Source organism: Miniopterus natalensis, chromosome 4, assembly GCF_054644295.1.
Source record: "Miniopterus natalensis isolate mMinNat1 chromosome 4, mMinNat1.hap1, whole genome shotgun sequence".
NCBI lineage: Eukaryota > Metazoa > Chordata > Mammalia > Chiroptera > Miniopteridae > Miniopterus > Miniopterus natalensis.
In genome coordinates, this window is record NC_142084.1 from 98969183 (window position 1) to 98996692 (window position 27510).

General features: G+C 60.4%; 1 protein-coding gene across 1 annotated transcript; it reads right to left on the reverse strand.

Annotated features, from left to right (window-relative positions):
• Positions 1-650: 650 nt before the first annotated feature.
• LOC107537034 (kinesin-like protein KIF19) lies at positions 651-26727 on the reverse strand. Its single transcript, XM_087816125.1, has 19 exons — positions 26692-26727; positions 25826-25906; positions 23551-23661; positions 22515-22602; positions 21239-21375; positions 20921-21046; positions 19481-19675; positions 18495-18647; positions 17450-17572; positions 15784-15931; positions 14654-14828; positions 13394-13580; positions 11940-12210; positions 10997-11118; positions 10058-10167; positions 7948-8056; positions 7189-7530; positions 5661-5814; positions 651-751 (listed from the first exon to the last, which is right to left on the reverse strand). The coding sequence occupies exons 1-19, from the start codon at positions 26725-26727 to the stop codon at positions 651-653; spliced, it is 2769 nt and encodes a 922-aa protein (XP_087672251.1).
• Positions 26728-27510: the final 783 nt, after the last annotated feature.

The following is a 27510-nucleotide window of genomic DNA, read 5'->3' on the forward strand; positions in this document are numbered from 1 at the left end:
AAGGCATCGACTCTTCCTGGGCCTCCAGTCTGTTCTGCAGATTTCGGACTCACCAGCCCTGCAGTCACATGAGCCAGTTCCTTAAAGCAAATCTCTCTCTGTCTCTTCTTCCTCTTTTGTGAATACACACATACACTCACATGCACATGCATACACATGTGTACACACATATACTTGCACACACAAACACGTGTGTGCATGCACACACACACCTGGTTCTGTTTCTCTAGACAGTCCCAACTAATACACAGGGTTGGGGACAAATTCTCTTCTTTCCAGCAGCCACTCGGTGTCCCAATGGCTTCCTTAGCCTGAGCTTGAGCTGGAGGGCAATGCTGGGCGTCCCAGCCCACAGGGAGCATCTCCCAGGGCAGATGCCTGGATGTGCAGTGATCCTGAGATAAGCACGGCAGTCGGGATCACCTGTAAAACCAGAGGTGCCCTGCGAGGCTCTGGGAAGGGCTCTGACACCCATGGGTGGTCCTTCTTTGAAGGTGGCTGCTGAGATGGCCTCTGGTGCAAAGGCTGCAGGAAACCGGGGCAGGCTGCCCCTCAAAGTGCCCCTGCCAGGGCCTTGTCTCTCAAACCCAGCTTCAGGCAGAGACCCCATGCCTGGGACCAGCGGCTCTGGCCTCCCAGCTCTGCCCTGCTTACTTTGGTCTTCGTGGCCCCTTGGCACCGCCACCCCAGTGCTTGCGAGGGCTGCTGGGGGGCAGTGGGCTGTGGCGTCGGCCTCCGCTGTCTGTAGACCCTGGAGAGGGTGGGGAGACATCAATCTGTGGTCATAGCCAACTCCAGTGAAGCCAGGGTCCCAGCCAGGGCCGCTCAAGTAACACCAGGCCTGTCCGAGGGGCCCTCAGCCACCTGTCTACGGCAGTGGACACCCACTCAGGACAGAACACTTGTGGCTCATTTCCGACCCTCACACAGAAGACATGACCTTTCACTGCTGTGCACCAGTGGCTGGGACTCAGCCTGCTCTGGGCTGGGAGCTTCTGGCCCCAAGGTCACGGCCAGTCAACACCTTTGAGACCCCTTCCCCAAGAACTCTTAAAAAGAAGGGGTGCTAACAAGACATTCTTAACCTTTTCCAGGCAGTAGCATGGGGGGGGGGGTTCAAGGCACCGCGAGGGAGTGAGGTGAGAGAAGGAAGGGCATCTGCAGGGTACCAGCCCTCCCTCGGGGTCTTTAAAAGCCTCCTGGTGGGGCCCTGGCTGGGTAGCTCAGTTGGTTAGGGTGTCCTCCGGATACCCCAAGGTCGTGGGTTCCATCCCTGGTCAGGGCACATACAAGAAGCAGCCAGTGGTCCCTAAATAAGAGCAGGAGCACATCCACGTCTCTCTCTCTACCCCCCACCCCTCTCCCCCTTCCCCTCTCTCTAAAATCAATAAAAACATAGTTTAAAAAAACGGCGAATTTTGTTACGTGAATTTCACCTCATATTTAAGAGAATGTGAGGTTGGCCTTGATGAACCCCAAGGCCAGCAAAGTCACCGGGGCACAGGGTCCAGTCAGGCAGGAGGCCGGGGGACGCAGCGAGCCCATGGTCACCGAACCCTTGGCCTCGGCTACGGGAAGACCACTCACCTTTCACGGATTCACTCACCCACTCGCTCGCTCACCTGTCCGTCCCCTCGACTGTGACTTACGGAGCATCTGCTCTGTGCCAGGCGCTGCTCGGAGCCCCAGGCGCTCAGCGGGGAACAGGACTCACAAACGTCCCCGAGCTCACGGGCCAGCAGGGGAAGGCGGCGACAAACGAGACCAGAGGGCACTGCGCCGTCCCTCCGGCCACGGGGACACAGGCCGTGGTCCGGCCTGAGACCGCGCAGGTCGGCGAGGGCCCCGCTGAGGGGTCTGCTACCCGAGTCAGCTCTGAGGCCGGACCTTCCTCTCGGAGTAGCTGGACTTGCGTTTCCTGTGCACCCGGCCACGTCATTTTAAAATGTGGGGCTGGTCAGCCGGGCTGGGCTCGGCGGGTCCGGGAACTGGCAGCGTGCAGTCCCTACCTCAGGCTCGAACTCCCTCAGCTGAGCGGCTCTTACTGGGGCGGGGGGTCCTCGCCTGGGGGAACCCCAGCACTTCAGAAGGGCTTGCCGAGCTCTTCAGAACAAGGCGGGGGCGGGCACTGAGGAGCAGGCCCTGTGGAGGCCGCGGTCAGCGGGCCTGGGCACCCGCGGGTGTGGCCTCACCTGTCCGCCCGGCCGACGGCGCTGTTAAATGAGCCCGTCTGAGAGGGCTGCTGTGCTCGCTGGTCCCGGGGCCGCTGGCCAGGCGGCAGAGGCTGTGGCCCCTCCGCTCAGGGGCACCGGGCGGCTCGTGACCGCACACCCCGGGGGACCGGCCACACCGCCGCTGGCAACTGCTGCGAGTGATCACATGGAACTCGGGACCCTTGGCCCCGTCCCCCTGGGAGCCTCAGCAAACTGTAGGTGCTCGATCCTTGGGCTCCCTGGGAGGGTCTGTTTTCAACCCAGACCTGCCCGGTCCCCGCCAGAGAAAGGGGATCCCTGGTTCGCCCCGGCCACCGGCAGGCCCTCGCTGTACACCTGCCAAGTGCAAAGTGCTCTGTGTCTAAGCAGAGGCGGCAGCCGCAGCAGGAGGGTGTGGGGGTGCCGATCCCGGCTGGGCCACCAACATGCACCGTGACCCAGAGACATTGCTTCCACGTTCCCGGCCTCAGTTCACCACTCTGAAACGGCTGGGCCACTGACCTAGAAGGACCGGCAACTCCGCCATGCTCTGACTTTCCCATCACGGGAACGTACAGTCCCAGAGGTGAGAGCCCTGTTCCCACGGGACCCTGTGCAGACAGAGGGTGGGGAGAGGCCCAGGCTTTCCCGGGGCCCACGCAGGGGGGAGGCTCAGTGCCCCCATGGCCGGGCTCAGCCCCTTCCTGACAACTGCAGGGCACCTTCCAGAACTAATTTTGATCTGAAAAAGGCTGGTCTCTCTTGTACCCGACTGGGCACTTGGTGACACTAGGGACTTGCTCTGACTTTGGCTCTGACGCGGCTCCCACGGTTACCAGGCAGAGAGCTGCGGAAATATTTATGGGCGAGGGGCCCGGAGCCACCCTGAAGCTGCTTTTTACGAGACTGATGTTAAGCTGTTTATTAAGAAACAGAGAAACCTGCGTCAGGAAGGAGACCACAGGATGCAGCCTCAGCCTAATTTAAATTAAATTTGGTCCCCAAGAGGGCTCGGGGCAGGTGCCTGTTGGCTGGACGCCTGTGCCAGGGTTTCTGGGTCGCCCCGGGGGATTTCCTGCCCTGTTCCTTTCCGGTCTTCAAGTACTTGCAAATCTCTTCTCACTTCTGAAATCTAATACCTTGTTTTACACTTTCTCCTTTGTCCCAAATGTCTCATATACACAGTGTTGCCTCACTGTCTGGAACTTCCATGCCGATGGGAATTCCCCAGGAGCATGTACTAAACTTTGATTTTCTCCCGTTAATCTGTCTCTGTTAATTTGGAAACGTGTTTTTTTAGCCCCCACATGGGTGAGAGGACAGGGGTTGTCTTGAAACAGCTCCAGAGAGCAAATAAACAAACAGAAACAGGTCTGAGCAGGGGTGTGTGGGGGGCCTGCGGCCTGCGCCCTGCGCCCTGCGGCCGCCGGAGGTTCCCACGCTCTCCCTCCGCTCTGTCCGGGTGAGGAATTTCACAGAGAAACGCGGGAAAGCAAATTCCTTCCCGTGATTGAGACAACCACATCCCGGTGGGTTTATCTTTGGGGGGACAGAATCATGAGCTCAGCATGGGGGCGGCGGAGGGGTGACAAGGAGACCCCAGCCTTCCTTCCGGCTAAGCAATGACAAGTCGCCTCCTGAGCCCACTGAGGCCGGTCACACACCCACCTGCTGTTTCACAGGCACCTCCTGGCTCCCCTCCCCCAGGAAGCCGCTGACATTGTCACCTCCTCCGAGTGGGGGCCGCAGGCCGGTGGCATCGGGGTCACCGCCCGCCCTGGGCCTGCCCTGGGAGGAGAGGCACCGAGAGCCAGCCCGCCCCTGCGCGAGGACTCCCGCTCCCTGCACCGCCGTGGTTTCCGATGCAGTGTGGAAGCAGAAAACGTGAAAACGTCTCGAAGCAGCAAATCCCACAGGAGGAAACATACTTTACGTGTGTTTAAAGTGCTGTCACCGGGCTGAGAAATCACAGGTAAACCTGCATTTTGTTCTCAAGAACAAGGATTTCTGGGGAGCCTCCGAGAGCGTGGCTGTGACTGGGGCCGTCCAAGGGGCACCCTCACCCTCAAGACAGCCCCTGAGGTAGACACCGAGAGCCCTAAAACTGCGCTCGCCCTCGACCCACTCAGCACACTCACTCTACAATGAACAAGAAACGAAAGGACACTGGAAGTGCGGGTAAGAGCTGGGGGTCTGGAGCCGGCCGACCTGGCTTCAAGTCCCCACTGGGCCTCTCGCTGTGTGACCTTGGGCAAGTTCCTTAACCCCTCTGTGCCTCAGTTTATTCTTCTGTGTAATGGGGACAATCGTCATCCCTTGCCTCACAGAACTATCCTGAGGACCAGTGGGCTGACAGCCGTGCAGTGCCCAGCACGTAGTAGGAGCTAAATAAAGGGGAGCTGTTATGCAACGAGGGACAGAGGCCAGTTCCAGGACCAGCTTGCTTGTCTGTGTTTTCCAATCTGTAATGGACGATACTTTTATACATATAACAAAAATCAATCACTGGAAAGACTAAATGGAAAAAAAAATTAATGCAGAATCCAGCCCCACCAGTATACTCAGCGGTTGAGCACTGACCATGAACCTGGAGGTCACAGTTCGATTCCCGGTCAGGGCACATGCCGGGGTTGGGCTCCATCCCCAGTCGGGGGCGTGCAGGAGGCAGCCGGCCAGTGACTCTCTCATCGTTGATATTTCTATCCCTCTATTCCTCTCCCTTCCTCTCTCTCTAAAATAAAAAACCTATTTTAAAAAATAAAAATAAAATGCAGAATCCAGGCCATTGGTCACGAGAGGTGGTACCGTCCGAGTGCCCCAGGCCTTTCTAAGCCTCGGCCTCAACTCCTGTCTTTCTCTGTCGAGGTCAGTGACAGACTGTGGGCCCCTGTGAGGACCCCGGACACCCACCCACCTGCCTTTACAATTGTGATCAACTGGAAACACCCCCATATCCTGCAACAGGAGCAGATGCTCATGTCACTGTCACCCACAGCGGGGATGTCACCACACAGTCCCCGGTTCTGGAGGCGGGTGTGTGGAAATGTTTCTTTCTTAGTTATAACTGTATCTATTTTCCAAAGTTCCCACAATGAGCATATATTATCTCTGTAATAACAACCACCCCAGGAGCCAGGATTCAAACCTATGCTGGAGGAAGCCGGAGAGGCCCAGGGCACGGGCCGAGTAAAGGCCGCCGACCGCAGGCGCACAACCGGAATTATTGTGTTGCACTCGCCTGGGGTGTCGGGCGGCCGGCGGCGAGGCTGAGCAGCTGTCACTGGTTCTCTCCATGAGGCCAGCGTCCTTGGAAACTCACTGCCCTGAAGCCCTGAGACTCGTCCACCAAGGAGCAGACACCCGTCACACTCTCTGACGACCCACCTTGGGGACCGGGGGCGGTGGGGCGCGGAGCAGAGTCCCAAAGATACCGAAAACCAGCGTGCCGCTCTCCTGCTGAGCCCATACCTGCGTGGCGGCGAAGGCTGGGCTGCACCTTGGAGGCCGCAGGGACGGCAGGGAAGAGGCCCCTTCCCGACGACGTTGACAGCTGGTGGGGTACCGGGGGCGTCTGGCTCTCAGCTAAAGGCTCCTGGGAGGGGAGCTGAGGCGTCTCCGTTGCCTGCAAGAAAATAAATCACACAGCAGGGCAGGGCGTGGGGAGCAGGCCAGGAAGGGATAAGATGTCAGGATCATTTTAGCTGAACCCATGCACTGCTTACACACCTACTGTGTGCCAGACTGCTGTGGGTACGTGGGGTCTCGCAGACACAGGGGGCGGAATCACTGCTAACATTCTCCTTAAACCCTCGAACAAGAAGGGCTGTCTGTCTCCACTGTTTCCCCTCCCCAACACCCCCCCCCCACAGATGGGGTCTCATCTAAACCCACTATGATGTTTAACATTTAAATACACGGATCGAGAAAGCAGATTGCCCTCCCTGATGGGGTGGGCCCCGTCCGATCAGGTGAAGGCCTGAGTGGAACAAAAACGCTGGCTGTCCTGTGAGTGAGAGAGACTCCCCCTGCCTGGGCTGCCTTGAGCTGAGACACTGGCTTCTTCCTGCCTTTGGACTTGAATGGAAACATCAGCTCTCCTGAGTCTCCAGCTTGCTGACTGGGACTCGTCAGTCTCCGGAATCGCAGGAGCCAGTTTTTTATAATAAATATCTTTCTCTCTCTCTCTCTCTGTCTCCCCTCTTCCCTCCCACCCCCCATCTCCCGTTTCTCTGGAGAAACCAGATTACTGCACCCACCTTCTGGTCCCTGCTGCTGTCCTCCCTTTACTTCTGCTGACACCACAGTGCGTCCAGCATACACAGAGAGATCTAGCTCTGCCGTGAGCTCTCTGATTTTTGCTTAAAGGTTCCTGAGACTTTTACACAGGTCAACACCATCCACTATCCCAAGAAAATGCTCCAAAATGAAAAGCGCTGTTCATATTGGGATGCGGAAGCATTATGGGTAACAGTAAAAAAGGAAGGACAACCGACCCGGCCATTTAACAGGGCACAGAAAACCACAAGGGAGCTGTGAGTGGGATCCTGTGTGGCTGGTCATCCTCCAGACCCTGATGGGGGGAGGGCCAGTGTGTGCGCGGTGCCCACACGGTGAGAAGTGGCTCGTGGTGGTCAGTGTGCACCATTCAGCCCTCACGCGGGTATTGTTAGCTGATGTGTTTTAGATCCACGCAATGGACCTCTTTTAAGTTCAGATACAAACACTATGCAGGCCCATGAAAATGTATGAAATAATGCTAAGAAAAAACATATCGGAGACACCATCTCTATGTGAGACAACCACATAAAACATTGTGCGTGTGCTCAGATCAGAAAGGAGCCGTGGAACGGTGAGTGCAGTGTGGGGCCCTGGCTCTCTCCTCCCTCCTTGCATCCAGCCCCCCACCCATTCACCACGGCCCTGCTGGGCCTGACCGTCCCTCTCTGCCATCTGCCTTCACCCCTGGGGTCAAGTGCCCAGGCCAGTGTCCACCCACCGGCTGCGCACCGCAGGGGAGGCCGGGGGACCGCTTCCTCCTGGCCTTGCTCTCGGAGGAGCTGTCCCTGCCAGGGCTGGCGCAGGGCCACCTCCTGTCTGCTGGGCTCAGGTCCCTGGAGTCCGGGGCCACCTCCTCGGGAAGGTGAAGAGAGGAGCGGCCACTGCCACACTCATGGTCCTGCGCCTTGGAGCGCCTCGAGGCCGCGATGAGGGCGATGCTCTTGGTGCTTTGGGCCACCTCCTTGAGGTCCACGGCCGCCACCCCCGGGGGGCCCAGCTCCGGGTGGGCCGGGGAGCTCAGCTTGGAGACCAAGTTCTTCGTACTCAGAGAACTTGACTGCTGCAGGGGACACACACCACCGGGTGGTCACACCCAGGGACAGCGACCCAGGGCAGGTAGTTTATTTGGAGGGAAAGACTGCTATGGGGGGCCAAGGACCAAGGAAGCATGTAAGGGAGCCAGTCCCTATCCTGGGACGCCTGTGAGACCACACAGCTCTCAGGCCCCAGGGTCACCACATCTGAGGGCCGAGGCTCAGGACATTTACACACCAACTCCCAGAGTCACCGATGGGGCTCCTCCCGGGACCTGCCTCAGCACTTGGCGCGGCAGGTGGCTCCCGTGGGGAGCGGCGTCCTCACAGTCACCCAGCTGCTGACAACCATCGTGACGGCTGCTTACAGAGGGCCCTCCGTCTGGAAGCTTCTCTGCCCCGCTCGCCCCGGCCCGGCACAGCCCCGCGGCCCCCACACCCACCTCTTGCGCTGGTGGCGTGAGCAGGACGCGGAGGGGCAGTGGAGGAAGGAGGGCATCCTGCCTCCCAAGCTTTTTCGAGGGTGTGGATTTGGACGACCTGTAACCATCGCTGCGGAGGAAACACGGGCGTCTGCCGGGGCTCCTCAGTCTTTTGTCGCCCTCCCAGGGGATAACCAGCCTGGCCCCAGCCCGCTGCGGCCCGCAGGTCAGGGCCAGGTGCGCGTGGCTCAGAGGAGACACGGTCCCGCCCGGACCACACCGCGTTCTGAGGGGCACACACGCCAAACACGCGAGGGGACCTGTGGGCCACAGCGCAGGTTGTGACACTCACTTTGAAGGCAATGGAGAAACCAGCAGTTGGGCTGAGTTGCTAACCCCCACCTCCTCGAGACAAGCCCGGCAAGGCGCTGAGCCCCTCCCACCCTGTCAGGGCACAAAGGGGCGCCACAGCCGCGGAACGCCCGGCCAGCGCGGACTGGTGACGTGACCGCGGTCTCACTCGGGCAATGCCATTGCTTACACCAGTCCACCGTCCGGGTGTAGCTGAGAATCTCCCGTGGGGCCAGGGAGCGGTCTCGGCCCTCCCCTCGCCTGGCCCTCGCACCTGCAGGGCCGGCTCCCTGAGGCAGGGCCTGTGTCCAGCTTGTCCACCTCCAGCTGCCTGCACACAGCTGGCGCTCGACCAGCAGGCAGTTAGATTTGGCAGATGCCGGCAGCCCTCCTCCCTGGACCAGGAGCCCCAGGGTTATCGGGGTCACAGGTGTCCTAAGCCTGCCCTACTCCCCCCTCCCCTGTTTCTGGGGAACTGGCCGAGGAATGGCCGTGCAATTGCATTTCTGCCAATGAGTTGTCAGGAGACATCTCCTGGGAGAGCTTCTGGAAGGGACTGTCTCCAGATGAGAGAGAAACCCCAGCCCTTCCATTCCTTTTTAGATGCGGTTATAAGAAGGTGTGATCTGTGGAGCTGTGGCAGCCTCTTTGACCCTACGAGAAGAAATCACTGCTGGGCCAGAGACAGCAGGACAGACAGGCGGGGAGCACCGAGGGCCTGGTGGGCATCACAGTCATTAAATTAACCACCCAAGGGCACTCACCTCCCAACTCTCACCCGACAGCACCACTGGTTTGATTAGATCTCTCCCACTGGGAATTCTGTTACTTGCCCCCCAAAGTGGTCTAACCGACTCAGAACAACAGCTTTGGGAAGTTAGAAGAGAAATGGAGAGAAAGGCACAGCCCCTGTCCCTGAGTCTTCTCCAAGGAGAGGCAGGCGAACCGGCTTCCTCCCTCCACCCCCTTGTGTTTGGGTGTCACCCCATCGGCAGCTCTATTCACTGTGTCCCCACCACGTCAGGCGCTTACAGTCCCACCGGGGAGGTGCTGCACGGTGTGCCCCCCAAAGTTCGTGTGTTGCAGGCCTGAGCCCTGATGTGACTGTACCGGGGGTGGGGTCTTGAGCAGGTAGTTAAGGCTCCATGAGGTCATAGGGTGGGGCCCTGGCCAGACAGGTCTGTGGCCTTTTGAGGAGAGGAAGAGAGGGCCCTCTGCCCACCGTGGGAGGACAGGAGCGAGGGTGGCCGCCTGCCGGCCGGGAAGAGCCCCCAAACCAGAACCAGCCTTGCCAGTGCCCGGGCTTCCATCATTCTCTTTGGGAGAAGTTAAGTTTCATTGTTTAACCCCTGGGCTGCGGGGCTCGGTCAGCAGCCCGAGCTGCCTCAGACAGTGACTCAAAGTGGCAAAATATTAAGCACTCAAACTGGAAGGCGTCTGTGGGTGTTTGTTCAGGAGTCTAAGTTTTGGTGTGTTGGAAAATATGGAAATAAAAAGTCAAAAGGAGAGAGAAGGGGAGGAGAGCGTTGAGGGTGGGAAGTGGAAATGGTCTTCCCAGCATCGAATTCCCCAACCTCACATTCCCTCCAGGCGGGGAGCTCCTGGGGCTGCGCCCATCCTGAAAACACCCCTGCCGGCAGGGGCTGGGCCTCAGCGAGAGGAACTGGGGGCTCTGGGACCACCCGGGTCATGATTCCCGGTCGCCAGCCTCCAATTCCTAGAATCCTCACCGGGATCCAAGGGCAGGTGATACTCAGCGGGGAAGCGAGAGCCCCCTTACCTGTCCGTCTCCAGCTCAAACCGGGCGCCCCACGGGAGGTCCTTCCTGTCGTCTGGCTGGTCTCGGCTGGACTCCTCTGGGGATGGAGACACGTTCACGACAGAGCCACCCTGGGAGCAGACAGGAGCGGAGGGAGGCACAGGGACCAGGGACATGCACGCTGAAGGTCCCTTTCCTCCCGGCCACCACCACCCGGGGGAAAGCCGCCCAGCAGCCTATTAGTTCCCTTTCGCTGAGCGTCCGTCATGGGCAGAAAGGGGGCTCTCTGTGCAAGAGCGAGGGCCGGGGCCGCGGGGTGGGCCTTGACCCTGGAGCAAAAACAGGGCTCAGGGGAGACGCTGGCTGAAGCTGGGAGGCTCCTCCTTTCTTACCCCGGGGGGCATAGCAGAGGGGCTGGGGGCTGGGGGCCCAGGCCCAGCTGAGGGCGCAGGCAGTGCTTGCGGCCACAGCATTCATCTAAATAAGGAACCAGAGCCCTTCACCCCGGCCTCCTTCCCCAGGGTGTCCCCAGAATGGGCAGCAGACCGGTCCCCACACAGGGGCCTGGAGGACCCCCTGCCGAACCCACAAGCCCACGGGAGAGGCCTGAAACCCTGAGGGTCCGGCTGAGGCCCCAGAAGACGCCTCTCCGGTCACGGAGGTAACAAGGGCCTCCCCAGGCTCCTCTTTCCCATCGGCCTTTATCTTCAGCAACAGCCCAGGGTCACAGACCTGTGTGTGAGCAGCACCCCTGGAGCCCCCGCACACCCCAGGCCCCCAGGTTCATCACTCCCCACACCTCCCAGAGCTGCTTGGTGTGTCCGGCTCCAGGCAGCCCACCTCCAGGGCCAGTGTCCCCAGGGGCCTCCGCACAGGCCGGAGCCCAGGCCGGAGCCCAGGCCGGAGCCCAGGTGGGCAGGAGGGGACTTGCTGACGGTGCTCAGAGCACCCAGGACTCACCTGCAGGGAGCCAGCCACCGCTGAGTGCAGCAGCAGCAGGCGGTCCAGCGAGCCCTCGCCCAGCTCCCTCGCGTACAGGCCATATTGCTCGTCCAGCGCCGTGGGCACCCGGAGGCCACTGTCTGCAGGAGCCGGGGAGAGCGGGTCAGGGCACGTCCACCCTTGTTACAAAGGCAGGCTCCCCCTTTGAAGTCTGCAGGTTAATACTCCCACCAGGGGGAAGGGTTTTCCAGCCCTGGCTGGTGTGCTCAGTGGTTAGAGCACCGGCCTGCCCACCGAGGTGTCGTGGGTTCGATTCCCAGTCAACAGCACATACCTCCGTGGCAGGTTTGATTCCCAGCCCCAGCTGGGGCACATGCGGGAGGCAACCAATCCATGTGTCTCTCTCTTGTCGATGTTTCTCTCTCTCCCTTCCACTCTCTCTCCCTTCCACTCTCTCTAAAAATCAATGGAAAAAATACCCTCCGGTAAGGATTAACAAAAAAAACCAGTTTTCTCAGGGGATGGGCGTTTCTGTAATTGTCCTACTTGAGCATTTCCGTTAGGCTCACATACTACCTTTTCATCATGAAGCAATGGTAACCCTTCTAAAGTAGAAGTAAAATTTAGGAATTAAAGAACCACTCCTAGGTTTACATCCAAAAGAACCGAACGCGGGTGGTCAAACGGGAACCCCACGCGAGCGTCCACAGCTGCGCGCTCACGGAGGCCAGGAGGCGGAGCAGCCTGACCGGCTGTCAGCTGGTGAGAGGACAGGGCGGCCGCCTGGCGGTGCTAATGGGGAGCGGGGTACATGGGGGGGGGAGGAACAGAGGCTGCACAAAATCTAAACAGTCCCAGCAGGTGGCTCAACAAATCCCGCACATCTCTGCAGCGTCACCGCGCTCCCCGCAGCGGTGGCTCCTGGGACACAGGCGAGGGAGACGCGGAGCCCGGGCCTCACCCTGGATGAGCTGCCGCTGGCCCCGGATGAGCCGCTCGCTCAGCAGCCGGTGCCGCTGGAGGTGCCGGATGAGCAGGTCCTTCTGTCCCAGCAGGTGCTGCGTGCGCAGGCGGCCGGCCTGCAGCGCCGCGCTCTCCGCCTCCCGCTCCTGGGCCCGGCACAGCAGCCGCAGGGCCTCCCTCTGGCCCTCGCTGACCGCCTGCCGGGGCAGCATCCTCTCCAGCCGCGAGGCCTTCCTCTTGGCGCTGGCCAGGCGCCGCTCCAGCCCAGCCTGGCGGGGAGACGGAGTTCAGGGCACACGAGGGGGCCTTGGCGGCCACGCCTGCTCGCTTGACGGACCCCGGTGTGCCGACTGCACTCAGGAAAGCACGCGGGTGCCGGGCTCCGAGGGCGTGTGGCCGCCCCCTGCTTAACTGTGTCTTTATTCTCTGTGATCTGAAGCCCGGACACCTGGGGCCCTGCTGACCCCACAGGAACTGACCTCCCAGGGTCAGCTGAGCCCCAGGGACAGAGAACCAACCGCTTGCCCAGGAGCACACCTTTCAGATGCAAACCCCCAGCCCCGAGCCCACACCCACCCTCCTCTGTGGGCTCTCACGCTCTGGCCACTGTCCCCCTGCCCTTGTCATCCAGCCCTGGGTACCAGACAGCTAATCTCCAAATTATGGCAGGAGGATGCCAAGGTGTTAAGAGGTCCTTGGTTTGGCTGCAAAGCTTTTAAGTGAAATAAATGCCACCTGCTTTTAGCAACAGGCCATCACCAGACACGTTGCGTTTCCCAGGAGCCTGAAAATACACCTGCAGCCGTTTAACTCGTGGGCTGGGATACAGCCAGCAACCCCGGCACTTGCCCGAGTCTCCATTATATAAACAGCTCCTATAAACAGCTGCTCTTCTCAGGACACAAGGCTGAGAGAGGACTCGCGCTCCAGAGAGGAGCCTGGAGTCTGGGCCCCCTCTGGCCACGACCCTGTCTTCTCTCCCGAGCCCAGGACCAGACTGGGGGACGGAGCGAGATGCCAGGGGAGGCACCTGGCAGAGGGCAGCTGAGGCTCTGCTGGTTCCACAGAGGAGTGGCTGGGGTCCACAGGCAGGTGCAAGGGTCTCAGTGGGCTCCACACGGCCGCTCGTGCCCCCCTGCCATGGCCACAGGCTCCTCTGTCCCCGGGCTTCCTGCCCTGCCCACTGGCCCCGCAGCCCCCGGTGTGGCCGCCACTCTAACAGGGACATGGATTTGCAGCCAGACCCGCCAGGTCCCAGCTCTGCTCCTGCTCTCTGGGGACTGGGAGCCACCTCTCTAACCTCTCTGAACCCGTTTTCCTGCCCGCAGGAGGGTTGCGATGGGCCCTTTGAGGTGAGGCCGCTGTAAGCAGCCGGTGCATCGGCAGCAATCAGTAAATGTCAGCGGCTGGTCACCACGGTGTCACACGGACCTGCCCAGTGTCTCTCCCCACCTTGAGGGCCACAGTTTTCCGCTGCTCGGCTAACAGCACGTTGACCTCCTCTCTGGCCAGGGCCACCTCGTGGGGCTCGGCGGGCTCGGCCCGGTCCCCGTCCTGGTCCGTGTCGGCCGCCACCTGCTGCTGGGCCCCCTCGGGTGTCCTGGCCTGGCCTCGATGGTGGGTCTTCTCCCGCTCCCAGCTGCAGCCAGGACAGGGGTCCAGGGTCAGAGTGCAAGCCAGGACAGCTGGTCTACTCACAGGCCGTGAAAACGGGTCAGAATTGGGTCTACTAACTGATTTCTTCTACATTCGTTAAAAACAAAAGTTACGAGCAAACACTGGGAAAGAGTGTAGGCATGGTGAACGTTTTCAGGGGGATCGCCGGGCGATTAAACACAGGACCCTGTAGCCGGCCCACCCCTCCCGCCCGGATTCCCCCAAGGCCACCTGTCTGTCCCCTGTCCCTCCCTCAACCGTAAAACTTGGAAGACAGCAGGCCGAGCTCAGGGCGGAACTGAGAAGGTGCTGGACTGAATCTAAACCAGGGTCAGCCTGAGGCAGGAACGGGACCTGACCGGCGGGGGAAATGGGCGGGGTGGGGGTGGGGACAACAGCCCCTTTATCTGGAACTCCCCCAGGCAGAGAGCTTGTGTAATTAAGCAAATGACAGAAAGGGGGGGGACCCGAGAAGACATGCACCAAGGTCACAGAGTCCGAGGGGCAGCTGCGTCCGGCTTGTCCAGGGCAGTGAGGCGACGCCCAGTGTCCCAGTGTCATTGCTGATAATACCCCACCTTCCCACGCACCCCTGTCTGGATGCCAAACTGCATGGTCAGTCCCCAGCACAGGGCCAGCCCGTCCACAGCAGGATGGACAGTGAGTGAGTGCAAGAGGGTGGAGAGAGCCCCGGCCAGTGGACACAGCCTCGGGCCACCCCCCCAGCCTCAGTACCCTCCTGTCACACGGGGTGACCCCAGCCTGCCAGGGATGGCTCTGGGCTCCAGCCTGTGAAAGAGGCCAAAGGGGCCTGGACGCGGCTCTGCCTGCTCCAGCCTGGCTACAGGGCGGGAGGGTGGGGAGGGATCGGCCCGGGTGCTGCCTGGGAAGAGGGAGCCCTGGTCAGTCTCCCGTGGGGACCTAAAGGCCGTAGAGGGAGGCTGGGCAGTAGCAAAAAAGGGGGCTCCTGCCAGCGACTCCGCGGGTTCTTCTTGACCTCCCTGCCCCATGGGGGGGTGGCGCGGGGCCTGGCAGTGCCCACGGCGGGGCACTCACTCCGCGATGGCCAGCAGGTGGCGGGACACGTGGGCGTGCAGCTCGATGCTGGCGTCCTCCAGCTCCACCAGGCTGCGCCGCATCTCCAGCTGCTCCTTGAAGGCCCCAAGGAGCTGCACCCGGATCTCCTGCATCTGCAGGCGGCTGCCCTCCGAGTCCTGGGCGGGCATCGCGACTGGGGGCGGCAAGAGAGCCGGTGGTACCGAGAGCCGGGCCACCGGCGCTGGGGCCGAACCCTGTAGACGTAACTAACTACGGATTTGCGGGGGCGCTCGCTCTCGGCCAGCCCAGGCCGTCAGCAGCTCCACGGGACGAGGGACCCGGTTTCTTCAGGAATCAAAGGAAAACCAAAAACAAGGGGGGGGGGGGGGGGGGGGCAGGGAAAGCCCGGAGAATAAAAGAGACTTAAGAGACTATGAGCCGCATTCAGGGCGTGGAGCTTGGGGGGATCAAAACCCACAGCGGGCGTCAGAGATTTAAGTCATTGACGAGGCTGGACTTTTGGTCGCCGGCGGTGTGAACAGATGGTTGTGGACATTTTTAGGTGTGGAAATGAGACCAGTTATGTGTTTCTAAGAGCCTGTCATGTGGGGAGTGTGCTGACACGTGTGGGAATGAACGATAGGGTATCTGGAGTTTGTCTCGGGATAACGGGACGGGACTGGGAGGACAGGAGGGGGAGCGGGGCAGCGGGTCCTAGGAGGGTTGGCCTGACTGTCCTTCCTCCTTCCATCAGTATCTGGATTCCCAGCAAACCCACAGCGTTTCTCAGGCCCTCCTTCCCGTGGCAGCCACAGCTGACCACCGCGGCCACCCCGGGCCCCTCCCTCAGCGCCTGTCGTGTTCTCCAGGCAGAACCACGACCGGGACAAGCCTCCATGTCCCCGGCAGAGACTGGAGACAAACCCGCTGCGGGACCGTGCGTCTCGAGGCGGCTTTCAGCACGTGGCTCCCCTGTTCGAACCCTCAGGGGCCTCCCCTCGCGCTCAGGACAGACCCGGCCCCTGGTCATCGACTTCCGGCGTCATCTCCCACCACAGGGGCACTTTCAGCTCTTGGAACTCACCAGACCCATCCCCACCCCAGGGCGGCAGAGTCGCCCGAGGCACCGGGTTGGAACCGGGCTCTACCTTGTGTGTTCCAGGCGCCCGGTTCGCTTCGCTTCTGTTCCTGCCTCTCAATTTTGGACTTGAGGCGCACGATCTGCCTGCGCAGGTCGGAGATCACGTCCGTGTACTGGTCCAGGTGGTAGGACGCGGTCAGCAGGTTGCGCTTGACCTGGTGGGTGGGACACACCCAAGGTCAGGGCCGGCGGGCTGCCCCGGGAAGGAAATGCCTTAACAGCCGTGTATTTGTGCCAGAAACACGCAAACAGTCTTGCTATTAAAATTCAAATCCGGCCCAGCTGGTGCGGCTCAGCTGCACCAAAAGGTCGCTGGTTCGGTTCCCCGTCGGGGCACATGCCCAGGTTTCAGCTTGATCCCCAGTCGGGGGCGTGCAGGAGGCCGATCGATGTGTCTCTCTCGTTAATGTTTCTGGCTCTCTCTCCCTCTCCCTTCCCCTCTCTGTAAAGTCAATAAAAATATATTTTTAAAAAATTCAAATCGGTGATACTCAGCCCTAAAAAGAAGGAAACTGACACATCAAACGTTGGGGACATTGTGCTGAGTGAAATCAGCCGACACAAAAGGACACATGCCGTCCGCTTCCACTCGTAGGAGGGACCCGGAGGAGGCACGCTCACAGGCAGGGCGTCGGAGGGGGGTTGCCAGGGGCTGGGGAGGGGTGGGGTTAGGGTTCAACAGGGACAGAGTCGTTTGGGAAGAAGAGAGAGTTCTGGAGAAGATGCAGCTGCGCGAATGTGCTTAATGCCCCTGGACGTGGTGAAAGCGATAAATTTCATGTTATGCATGTTTTGCTGCAATAAAAAATTTTAAAACAATTCATCAAGGTTTTTTGTCGTTGTTGTTAATCCTCACGGGGGATATTGTTTCTGTTGATTTCTAGGGAGAGAGAGGAGGGGGAGGGAGGGGAGAGAGGGGGGGACGCCTCGATGGCTCCGTCCCACACACGCCCCGATCAGACCTGCAGCTGAGGAGCGTGCCCTTGACCGGGAATCAAACCCACAACCCTTTTGGTGCGTGGGCCGAGCTCTGACCACGGACCCACACTGGCCAGGACGCCGTCTTTTAATTTACTCCGCCATAGTGCCGAGCTCGGAGCCGGACGCTGCGGAGGGCTCGCCGCGCTGTGGACAGAGGGTAACACCTGTCGCAGGCTGACCACCCGTCGCCGTGAGCTGAGTGGTCCACGTGCACGATCGCACAGACTCCTCGGGGCCGGCGGTGTGGACAGACCAGCACCGCGGTTCGAGGCGTGGACCCTGGAGCCGGGCGGGCTGGGCCCAGTGCCCGCCCTGCTCCAGCCGAGGAAGGTTGGGGACGCCCCTCTCTCTGTGCGTCAGCTGCCTTCCCGAGGAGGGGCTGCGAGAACTGACAGCCTGCCGGACACAGGGGTCCGTCCAGGTCCCAACACCCGGGCCCGTGAAGGCTGCCTTGTCTGGAAAAGGGTCTTTGCAAAGGCAATGAAGCACCTTGAGACGAGAGCATTCTGGATTAGGGATCAGAGGCCAGGGAGGCCCCGAGTCCAATGCCCATGTTCTCACCAGAGAGGAGAAGTCACGGGGAGAACAGGAGGCCCTGTAACGGCGCGGAGCTCGAGGGTGCGGCCACAGCCAAGGCACCCGGAGCCACTGGAAGTGTGAGAGCACCCGTGGGCGCGCACGGCCCGGCTCACCCTGGTCTTGATGTTCTTGGCTCTGTACGCGTACAGCAGGGTGGTCCTGGACTCCTCGAAGGACGTGCTGGCGGGACTGATGTGAGCGATCATCACCGTCCGGCTGTTCCCTCCCAGGGCGTCCTGCTCAGCAGGGGGCGTGAGCTGGGGGTGACGGGAGGAGGCCCCCCCTGCCCAGAGGGGCTGTGTGTCCCCCACCTACTCCAGGCCTGTCTGCACCAGCCCCGGAGGTTCCCGCACCAAACCCTGAGAAGGGCAGCGGCTGCCCGGACCCAGGGGTCAGTGCTTGGGCGGTGACGCTCAGGGTGCACGAACTATCTGACTTCCGCTCTGATGGGCGCGGATCAGACCAGGGGGCCGAGTCTACAGGGACACTCCTTTTGGCGTTGCCTGTCTGTTTATGGAGAGCCCGCCCTGCTGTAGGACAGAGGTGGCAGCCTCCAGCTCAGTGGAAGGGGGACTTTCTCACAGACTGTCCCTGTCGGGACAGGCAGCCTTGATGAGGCAGTGAGCTCCCTGTCCCTGGAGGTATGCGAGTGTGGGCTGTGCCACACTCAGAGGGTGGTGGGGGCAGTCAGGCCGTGACTAGAGGTGGTTTCTACCATGTTTTCCTGCCTTTGGGGTTCCTGGAAGGGTCCTTAGACCCAGGTTGGGGGCTCTCTCCTGGCAGGTAAGTCCTGAGAGGTGCAGTTAGCTGAGGCAGCAGCACATACATGTCCACCCACGCACACACACCCATATGCACACACACATGCACACACACATATGCATGGGTACATGCATGCACACACACATCTGTGAGCACGCCCATGAATGCACCCATATGCACACCGATATATATGTGCACATGCACACATATACACGCATATACACATGGGTATACATGTGCACATACACACGCACACACATATACACATATACACATGGATATACATGTGCACATACACATGCGCACACATACACACACATATACACATGGATATACATGTGCACACGCATGCACACACAGGCACACGCATGCACACAGCCAGCCGGCAGTTTGTACCTTCAGCAGGCGCGTGAGCTTGCTGTCCCTGAAATTCACGTACTGCGTGCGGCCCCCGCCCTTCTCGCTGAGCGCGTTGATGCAGTTGCCCAGCGCCAGCAGCGAGCGGTTGATGTGAGCACCCTCCTGCATCCTCTTGCCACGGTTCTGCGTCTGAGTGGGGAGCGGCCCGGCTAGTGGGAGATGGCCTTTCCCACCCACCCTGTGCCCACGCCTGGCCCTGGGGAGGGGACTGAGGTCCAGGGGCCATAACCTGTTCCCCGGTGCTCAGGCCTTGCGGACGCTGACTACACCCCTGAACCCGGGGCCAGGTTCTGATGTAGATGACAGCATCTCACAGGGGCACCGAGCAGCCACTAGAAGGGATGGGGAGCAGGGCGCGGACGCTGACGTTACGAATGAGCTGAATGTGGGGGGAGCGTCTGTGCGGAACCATCTGCACACGGTGAAAATGCGAACGTGGCCCTGGCCGGTGTGCCCAGTGGTTAGAGTGCCGGCCACGCACCGAAGGTTCGCGGGTTCAAGGTCAGCTCAGTGCCCCTTTGCAAGCGCTGTTCCCTCTGCCTGGCATGTTCTACCTCCACCAAATTCCTTAAGGCCCTACAGGCTCACGGCCGCCACCGCCACCCTCTCCTGGGCTCCCAGAGCCTCTGTGCAGACCCCAATTATCGGCGCAGCTGCAATGATCTGCTCACAACCTGTCTCCCCGGAGCCCCCAGGCTGTGCTCCCTGAGGGCAGGTCTGGTCTCAGGCCCAGGAGGGCTGCCACCCAGAAGCCCCCGGGACACTGCTCAGCTGGCCTCGCGCCTCAGTGTCTGTGACTCATTCACCCAGCGAGCGTTCTGGGGGCACCCGGCCCGGGCCAGGCGCTGTTCTAGGTGCTGAAGGCCCTGCCGGGCACATGGACAGGGTCCGGCTCACAGGCGACAGGCGACAGGATGGGTCAGTGACAGAGATGAGAAGGGCCGGGGGGTCAGGGGACGCACCTGGGACGCCCGCTCCGAGCCGGCCAGGTCCACCAGGAACAGCCTCCCGAGGCGCAGGCCCTGCCGCGGGGGGGGGCCCCGGCTCTGCTGGCGCACAGTGACCTGCAGCAGGGCGTGGGAGCGGGACGACGTCCCGTTGGCCGCCGTGGGCTCCTGCGTGCGCTGCCGGTTGCCTTTTGTGAGGAGCTGCATGATCTGAGGACAGAGCCCAAGGGCGTGGGTGGCCAGTCAGGGCCCGAGTGGCCACACGCTCCTCCAGAACCGCCCAGGGAAGAGAGTGGGGTGCGCCCCCGAGCTCCTCTGGGCAGCTCTTGGCTGCCCCCGTGGCTGGGCGCTGGTGGCAGAACCTGGCCAAGGGGAAGCAGTTTCTGGTTTGCGGCGTGAAATGATGACCTCGTTGAGGAGTGGCAGACGGCTGAGCGTGCGCGGTCCCGTCCCCAACCTCCACCCGTGGCAGACATCGCCAAGGGGCTGCCCACCTCTTCCCCACAGAGCCAGGGCCAGCCCAGAAACCCCCTTTCTTTAAACCCTCACCTGAGGATATTTTTTCTGTTGCTTTTCAGAAAGAGTGCAGGAGAGAGAGAGAAACATCGATACGAGGGAGACACATCGATCGGTTGCCTCCAGCACGGGGCCCAACCAGGGCCAGGGGTCGAGCCTGCACCCGAGGTACATGCCCTTGGTTGGAATTGAACCCGGGACCCTTCCGTCTGAGGGCTGATGATTAAACCACTGAGCCAAACCAGCCAGGGCAGCCCAGAACCCTTTTCAATGCAGCCGTCGGGGGCGGCAGGTGGGCGAAACCCACCCGCAAGCAGACAACAGTGGACATAAAGCCCGGAGCTGCTGCTGAGCTGCTGTGTGCACACCCTGCGAGGACCTCAGAGCAGGTGTGAAGGATGGCAGGTAGAGTCCTCGCCGCGGAGCAGGCAAGAAGACTCACACCGCCCCCGCCCCAAACCACGGGGATGGGGTGACGGCCACTAGACTCGGGCATCCAGCACGGCTGGAGCACATGGCCATCGGGGCCGGGCTGACCAGGGGCAAGAGGAGCCCTTGAAGGTCTCTGAGCAGGCGGGAGGCCCCCCGAGGGCAGTGTTGGTAAAGGCGGGGCAGGGGGAGCCTAGAGGTAGAGAGAAAAGCTGTGAGAGACGCTCCCAGCTTTCCCTTCTTACAGGAGTGACACTCGGGGTGGGGATGGCACCCGGCTGTAAGACTGGAGGCACCTTATTGACTGACAGCGGGGATGCTGCCCGAGGATTCTGAGCTGGGGTCTGTGAGTGACGTCTGCCCTGGGCGCAGGCCGGGAGGGCTGGGCGGGGGTGCAGGTGTTTACCACCCCCGAGCTGAGAAATAGCTTTGGGGCTGTGTGTCCAGCTCTGTTGTGAACTTGAACGAGGACCTTGTGGCCTCTGGGAGGTGCGGCCCCTGGACCCTCACCTCCTGGGCGTTGGAGGTGGACACCTCCGTGATGCCCGCGATCTGGATGCTGCCCCTGGCATCTTCCCTCAGGTCCAGAAGCCCCGAGGATGGGTTCAGGAGGTCCCGGATCATTTCGTTATAAATCTGGGGTGAGACAGAGAAGCAGGAAAAGAGGCAGCTCCGGTGGAAAAGAAGGGTGGGGCTCACAGTCACGGGGGCTCCGCCTCCGCAGAGAACCCCGCTGCTCTGAGAGCCGAGGTTGCCAAGCCAGGGGGCACTCGGGAGTAACACGCCCATTTGGCGGGTAAGTCACCTGAGGCAGGTAGGCAGGCTCACCTCCAGGTAAGACATGGACACGCTGTAGTCCACGTTGCCCCGGGTCTCCTCGATGGCCCGGAAGAGGTCGGAGAGGGTCTGCAGGTAGATGCCAGGCTCCGCGTCCATGCCCAGCATGGTGTAGGTCTTCCCAGCACCTGCGGGGGCACCGACACCCACTGAGGCGGGGCTCCCATGTGGGCTCAGACCCCACGGGGACGCGCCTGCCACCAAGACCATTCGCGCCTGCCGCCTGTGTGGCGCAAACCCTCCCGGCTGCTGTGACAAGCTAGCTCTCTATTTGGGGAGCAAAGATAAAAAACTGAACAGTCCGATGGCTGCTCTGTGGAGGAAACCTGGGCAGAGAGGAAGGGGAGATGCTGGTGGCGTTACAGGCGCGACACGGGGGCCTCTGTTCTCTCTCCACACTCTCCCCAAGGTGTCCGTGACATTTTGTAACTGAGTTACGGGATCACACTTTTTTAAAATTGATTTTTAGAGAGAGGAAGGGAGACAGAGAGAGAGAAACGTTGATGCGACAGAGAAACATCAATGGGCTGCCTCCAGCTTCCCGCATGCTCCCCAACTGGGGATCGGTGACCCACAACCCAGGTACGTGCCCTTGACCAGAAATCAAACCTGTGGCCTTTCTGTGCACAGGCCGACTCTAACCACTGAGCCACACCGGCCAGGCCTGCATCGCACTTTCTAAAGAAGGTCTCATCACGGGGAAGCCCTCCCTGCCCCTTTCCTGTCTGCCAAGAGACAAGGACCAGGCTGCTCTTTCCCTTCGCTAGAGCCTGGCACATGGTAGGTGCTCGCCGATGTTTGTTGAATGAATGAGTGATGTAAACAAGCAGTGGCTTCGGGCAAGGCCCTTCCCAGGGCCTCAGTTTCCCCATCTGCTCAGTGAGGGGTCAGGGTCCACCCGGCTCTGACCCTCTGTGGTTCTGGTTTTCAGGAAGCGGCTCAGCTCTGTGAACATTCGCCGACCCTGGCTCGTAACCGCAGGGGAGAAATCTGTGGTTCCGTCGGGAGACGCAGCACAGGCTGGGCTGAGCCCCAGACTCACTCCCACCAGCTGGGTGGCCTTGGGGAAGCCACTGTTCCTCTCTGAGGCTTTGTTTTCTCCTCCATGAGAAGGGGATCGTTCTACCTGCCTTTCGGGGCTGCTGCATGAAAGGAGCCTATGGGTGCAGAGGCCAGCACAGTGGCAGCACACAGTAGGTGCTTTGGGCTGTTAGGAAGAGTCCGCTGCCACCAGCCCCATTCCCTCCTCGGGACACTGCCCTGGTACCTGAGGGGCCATAGGCAAACACCGTTGTGTTGTATCCAGAGACGACGCCTTCCACCAGGTGCTGGGTGGTGGCACGGTACACATCCTCCTGTGGACAGACAGGAGGCCACAGTCTAGTGGGCAGCCCAGCTGGAGTCAGGCTGTGTGGAGACAACCTGCAAATGTCTGAACATTCCATCTGAACATGGACAGGGGCCTATGTGGGGAAGGGGCAGGTAGATAAATGAATGAGCAGACGGATGGATGGATGGATGGATGGATGGATGGATGGATGGATGGATGAATGGATGGGTGGATGATGGATGGATGGGTGGATGGATGGGTGGATGATGGACAGATAGGTGGGTGGGTGGATGATGGATGGATGGGTGGATGGATGGGTGGATGATGGATGGATGGGTGGATGGATGGGTGGATGGATGGGTGGATGATGGACAGATAGGTGGGTGGGTGGATGATGGATGGATGGGTGGATGGATGGGTGGGTGGATGGATGGATGGGTGGATGGATGGGTGGATGATGGATGGATGGGTGGATGGATGGGTGGATGATGGATGGATGAATGGATGGATGGATGGATGGATGGATGGATGGATGGATGGGTGGATGGATGATGGATGGGTGGATGATGGATGGATGGGTGGATGGATGGGTGGATGATGGACAGATAGGTGGATGGGTGGATGATGGATGGATGGGTGGATGGATGGGTGGATGATGGACAGACAGGTGGGTGGATGGGTGGATGGATGGGTGGATGGGTGGATGGATGGGTGGACGATGAATAGATAGGTGGGTGGGTGGATGGGTGGATGGATGGGTGGACGATGGATAGATGGGTGGGTGGGTGGATGGGTGGATGGATGGATGAGATGTATAAGTCCTGCTAACCAAAATGATCATCAGGGAAACCCCTGTGAGGAGTGATGACCTCACCACCAAGCCCTCTCAAGGAAACTGACTCCAGGGCTTGGTCAGGACACTCATGGAAGACCTGGCCCAGCGAGGGACATGGGGTGGTGGGGTGGAGGGTACCTGCGACGCATGCTGGTCAAAAACAGTGTCAAAGATGAAGGTCTTCTCCCGGGACCGGTGTGTGCGCAGTGTGTCCTCGGGGTCCTCGCCGGGGTCCATGAGCACCACCATCTAAGAGCAGGGAGCGGGAGGGTCAGCGGGGAGCCAGCAGAGGGGAACAGGGCAGGCAGGTTTCACAGCACAGGGAGGGGCCTTGTAAACTGTAATGTGTTGAGCCAGCAGCCTGGTTCCTGCACGCTCTGCCCAAGTGACCCTAAGTCTGTCCATTGCCCACGGTTTTATCTCTGCTTGCTCAGGAGCTGCGCCACCAAAGGGAAAGGGAGAGCGGAGGTGTGGGGGTGCCTGGAGGTGTGGGGGTGCATGGGTACCTACAAAGGACCCACCTGAGCTCTGCGGTTCTGCTTCTCTGAGGCCTCGGTTGCTTCTCCTGGGGCCTCTCCCATCTCACATAAATGGGTAATTACCAAGCAAGGTGTGTGAGGACCTCTGGGGACCGCAGGGAGGTTCAAAGGCGCCTCACCCAGGGGACTGGGGGGGCAAGGCAACTAGAAGCCAGTCAGCTCTGTTTATTCCGGGCTGGAGGGCGACTGGGAGGCCCCGCAGGGCCGAGCACTGGGGAAGAACCACAAAGTTTTGGGGGCACAACAGCAGATCAAGAGCCCTGCCACCTGGCCACCTGCTGCCCACCCTTGGTCCACAGCTTTGGAGACAGGTCCCAGGAGGTGAGGGCTGCCCAGAGGTCCCTGGGGAGTCAGGCAGGCTGGGAGCGGCCCCGGGGCTGCCGTGGCTTCTGGCCAGCATCTTTTCCATGACATAAGCCAACTTTCTCCTCCCAGTGATGGGTCTAAGGCAGCGATTTTCAACCTTTTTCATCTCATGGCACAAACAAGTTACTAAAATTCTGCAGTACACACAAAACTATATTTTTTGCCAATCTCACACAAAAAATAGGCATACTTTTGATTTATAAAATAATAATAATAATTTCCTACCCTTCTAGCTCCAATGTGACTTTTTAAAAAAAGTCACTGACTGGTGTGGCTCAGCGATTAAGCATCAACCTAAGATCCAGAAGATCGAGGTTCGATTTATGATCAGGGCACATGCCCAGGTTGGGGGCTCGATCCCCTTAGGGGGTCTGCAGGAGGCACCCGATCAATGACTCTCTCATCATTGATGTTTCTATCTCTCCCTCCCACTCCCTTCCTCTCTCTGAAATCAATAAACATATATTTAGAAAAAAATATAAGTAAATAAAATAAATAAAAATAAAATAAAATGTTGATTCTATGCTCTGTGCTGTTGCGTTGCTGAGTTGCCTGTGAGCTCCACGCCAACTGCCCCCGCCATCTGCCCCTCCCCAAGACAGCGACGCACCCGACCCTGCATCCAGCTCATCTTCCCGAGGCTCCAGGCCTGGGCCCAGCGCCTGCCTCCCCCTGCCCCTGTGTCCTGGATCTTCTGCCTTTGAGTGCAGACATCCTCCTAGGACCTCTCTGAAGCCGCCTTTCTAACGACAAACAGCAGATCCGGTTCATTGGACAAAATTCTGTTTCACCCCGAATTTGGCATTTATTTTGGCAAGTGAGCAGCAGCATCTAAACCGCGCTGGGATCTCAGTGTCCGAGCCGGTTTGCGAGGAGGGGAAGCCTAGCAGCGCAGCAGGTGCAGGTGCCGTCCCCGATCCCACAATCCTGCCGCAGTCTTCTGTCCAGTCCTGAGATCCTGCTGCAGGCACCTATCCGGTCCCCAAACCCTGCTGCTGTCACCCGGGCCCACTGACAGTGCTCCGGCCACCCGACGAGAGGCTGGCTCTTGCAGGAGGCCTGCAGCACCCTCTCCCAGACACCGCCGGCCGCTCCCAGTTCCCTGGGTGCCTCGCAGGCGCCTATCAGAGGCCTTTCTGAGCACCACTCACCCCCGTGGCTCCACTTCTCTGTAGCGCTGAACCCCGACATTACACTCAGCTGTTCACTGCGTGACCCCCACGCGAAGGTGAGCTGAGGGGGCGGGGGGTGGGCCCTTGTCCCCCCCACGGCTCCGCCCCGGCGCCCACGCGAGGGCTGACACAAACATTTTGCCCGCCAGCGAGCGAGCGCGTGAATAAATGAGTCGGCGGATGAACAGGGCACAGGCCAGTCAACTGGAGGACAGGTGAGTGGGCCTGAGGAACCCCACCAGTGCGCATGAGCGACGCTCGGGGCTGCAGTGGGCACGCCCAGGGACGGTGAGCTTCCAACCCTGAGGACACACCCTCGCGCCCCCACAGCCTCACCTGGTCACCCACTTTGTGGGCGATGACGGTGGCTCTCTCCTCCAGCTCTGCGCCACTGAGCGGGCGGATCCGAAGCGCTACCTGCAGGCGGGACACCACGCAGCTGCGGCCGGGCCCCTTCTCTCCTCCCCCCCCCCAGAGCTTTCCACTCTTACTGGGGAACAACGCCAGTGAGCCCCAAGCCCCCCAGGCATTAACTTCTTACACTGACTTCAGCTACCCCATTCGTCTCAGATGGGGAGACTGGAGCACTCGCCAGGGTCCCACAGCTGCTCGGGGGCTTGCCCCTCACCAGGTGTACTGCTCTCAGAGAAGATGCAAGGGCCCTGTGGTCCACCCTCTGCCCCCGCTGCCCCACTCTCAGGGAGCCCTGCGGAGGCCCTGCAGGATCACACCCCCCAGGCCTCAAACCCTCCTCCATTCATGTGAGCCGTGGCCCCCAAGCCCTTCTTCTCTTCTGTAAGATGGGACAGCTCCTCCCTGGGGGCAGTCATGACAGGGGTCGCTCTGTAACCAGCCTAGGGGTTCGGGGTGAGTCCCTGGCCCCAGCTCACCTAACGTCAAATGGGCTGAGGTTTCAGTCACCCAGCAGGTAGGTCTGGTCAGGCCTCGTAGGGCCGGGATCGGGCCTGCCCCACCCCACGTGGAGGTCCTGGTCCAGGCCGAGTCCCCCAGGCAGAGGGAGGCAGAGGGTAGGGAGTAAAGCGGTGCCTGGAGAAGGGTGGCTATGTCCCCAGGAGGGAAGGCGGGCAGGGCCCGCACAGGGACTGGGAGCTAGGGGCAGGGGGTCAGCAGGCAGCCAGCAGCAGGGAGGAGGCAGCCTCAGGGACACAGCGCCAGGCTGTCAGGCGACACAGGGCACTAACCATGAGCTGCTGGTCCTTGGGTTCCATCTCCTTCATGGTGGGGCTGCCCCGGGCTGGGGAGGGGCCGGCAGTGGGGCAGGAGGGCAGGCAGCCAGCCGGTTACAGCTCCTTGCTCGCTGCCATCTGGGCTACGAGACTGCCCCGCCCTGGTGACATCAGCGGCCCCAGGAGCCCGGCTGGTCCTCAGCTGTCTTGGAGCTGCCAAGGATGCCCACGTGCTTCCGACGGGCCCCGAGCAGATAGGTGGGCACAGGCTGGCTGCACACGGGGAACATGGTTACAGCTCCAGACAAGGTCCAGCCTTTTTGTCTATGCGCTAATCTGACGCCATGGCAACCCAGGGCTCCTCTGCCACCGCCTCCCTGCTCTACAGGTGAGCCTGCCTGAGATCACCAGCTGTGGGCTTGGAGCTTTTCCACAAAAAGGGGCCAAATGCCACCAGCTGACATTTAATGAAATACTTTCAGGTGTGAACACTTTTCCCAAGGGAATTTTTTTTTTTTTTAAATATATCTTTATTGATTTCAGAGAGAGGAAAGGAGAGGGAAAGAAACATCAATGATTAGAGAGTCATTGATCGGCTGCCTCCTGCGCGCCCCCGACTGGGGATCGAGCCCGCAACCCGGGCACGTGCCCTGACCGGGAATCGAACCCTGATCGCCTGGATCCTAGGTCAACGCTCAACCGCTGAGCCAAGCCTGGCTGGACCCCAAGGGAATTTTTTAAAAATGTTTATTGATTTCACAGAGAGGGAGGGACAGGGACAGATAGAAACATCAATGAGTCATCAATTGGCTGCCTCCTGCTCGCCCCCTGCTG

Coding starts and splice junctions, on each gene's coding strand:
- LOC107537034 (XM_087816125.1), bottom strand. CDS start 26,727: ATGAAGGAGATGGAACCCAAGGACCAGCAGCTCATG. Junction 22,603..23,550: donor TTGACCAGCATGCGTCGCAG/GTACCCTCCACC, acceptor GTCTGTCCACAG/GAGGATGTGTACCGTGCCAC. Junction 21,376..22,514: donor GTTTGCCTATGGCCCCTCAG/GTACCAGGGCAG, acceptor GTGCCCCCGCAG/GTGCTGGGAAGACCTACACC.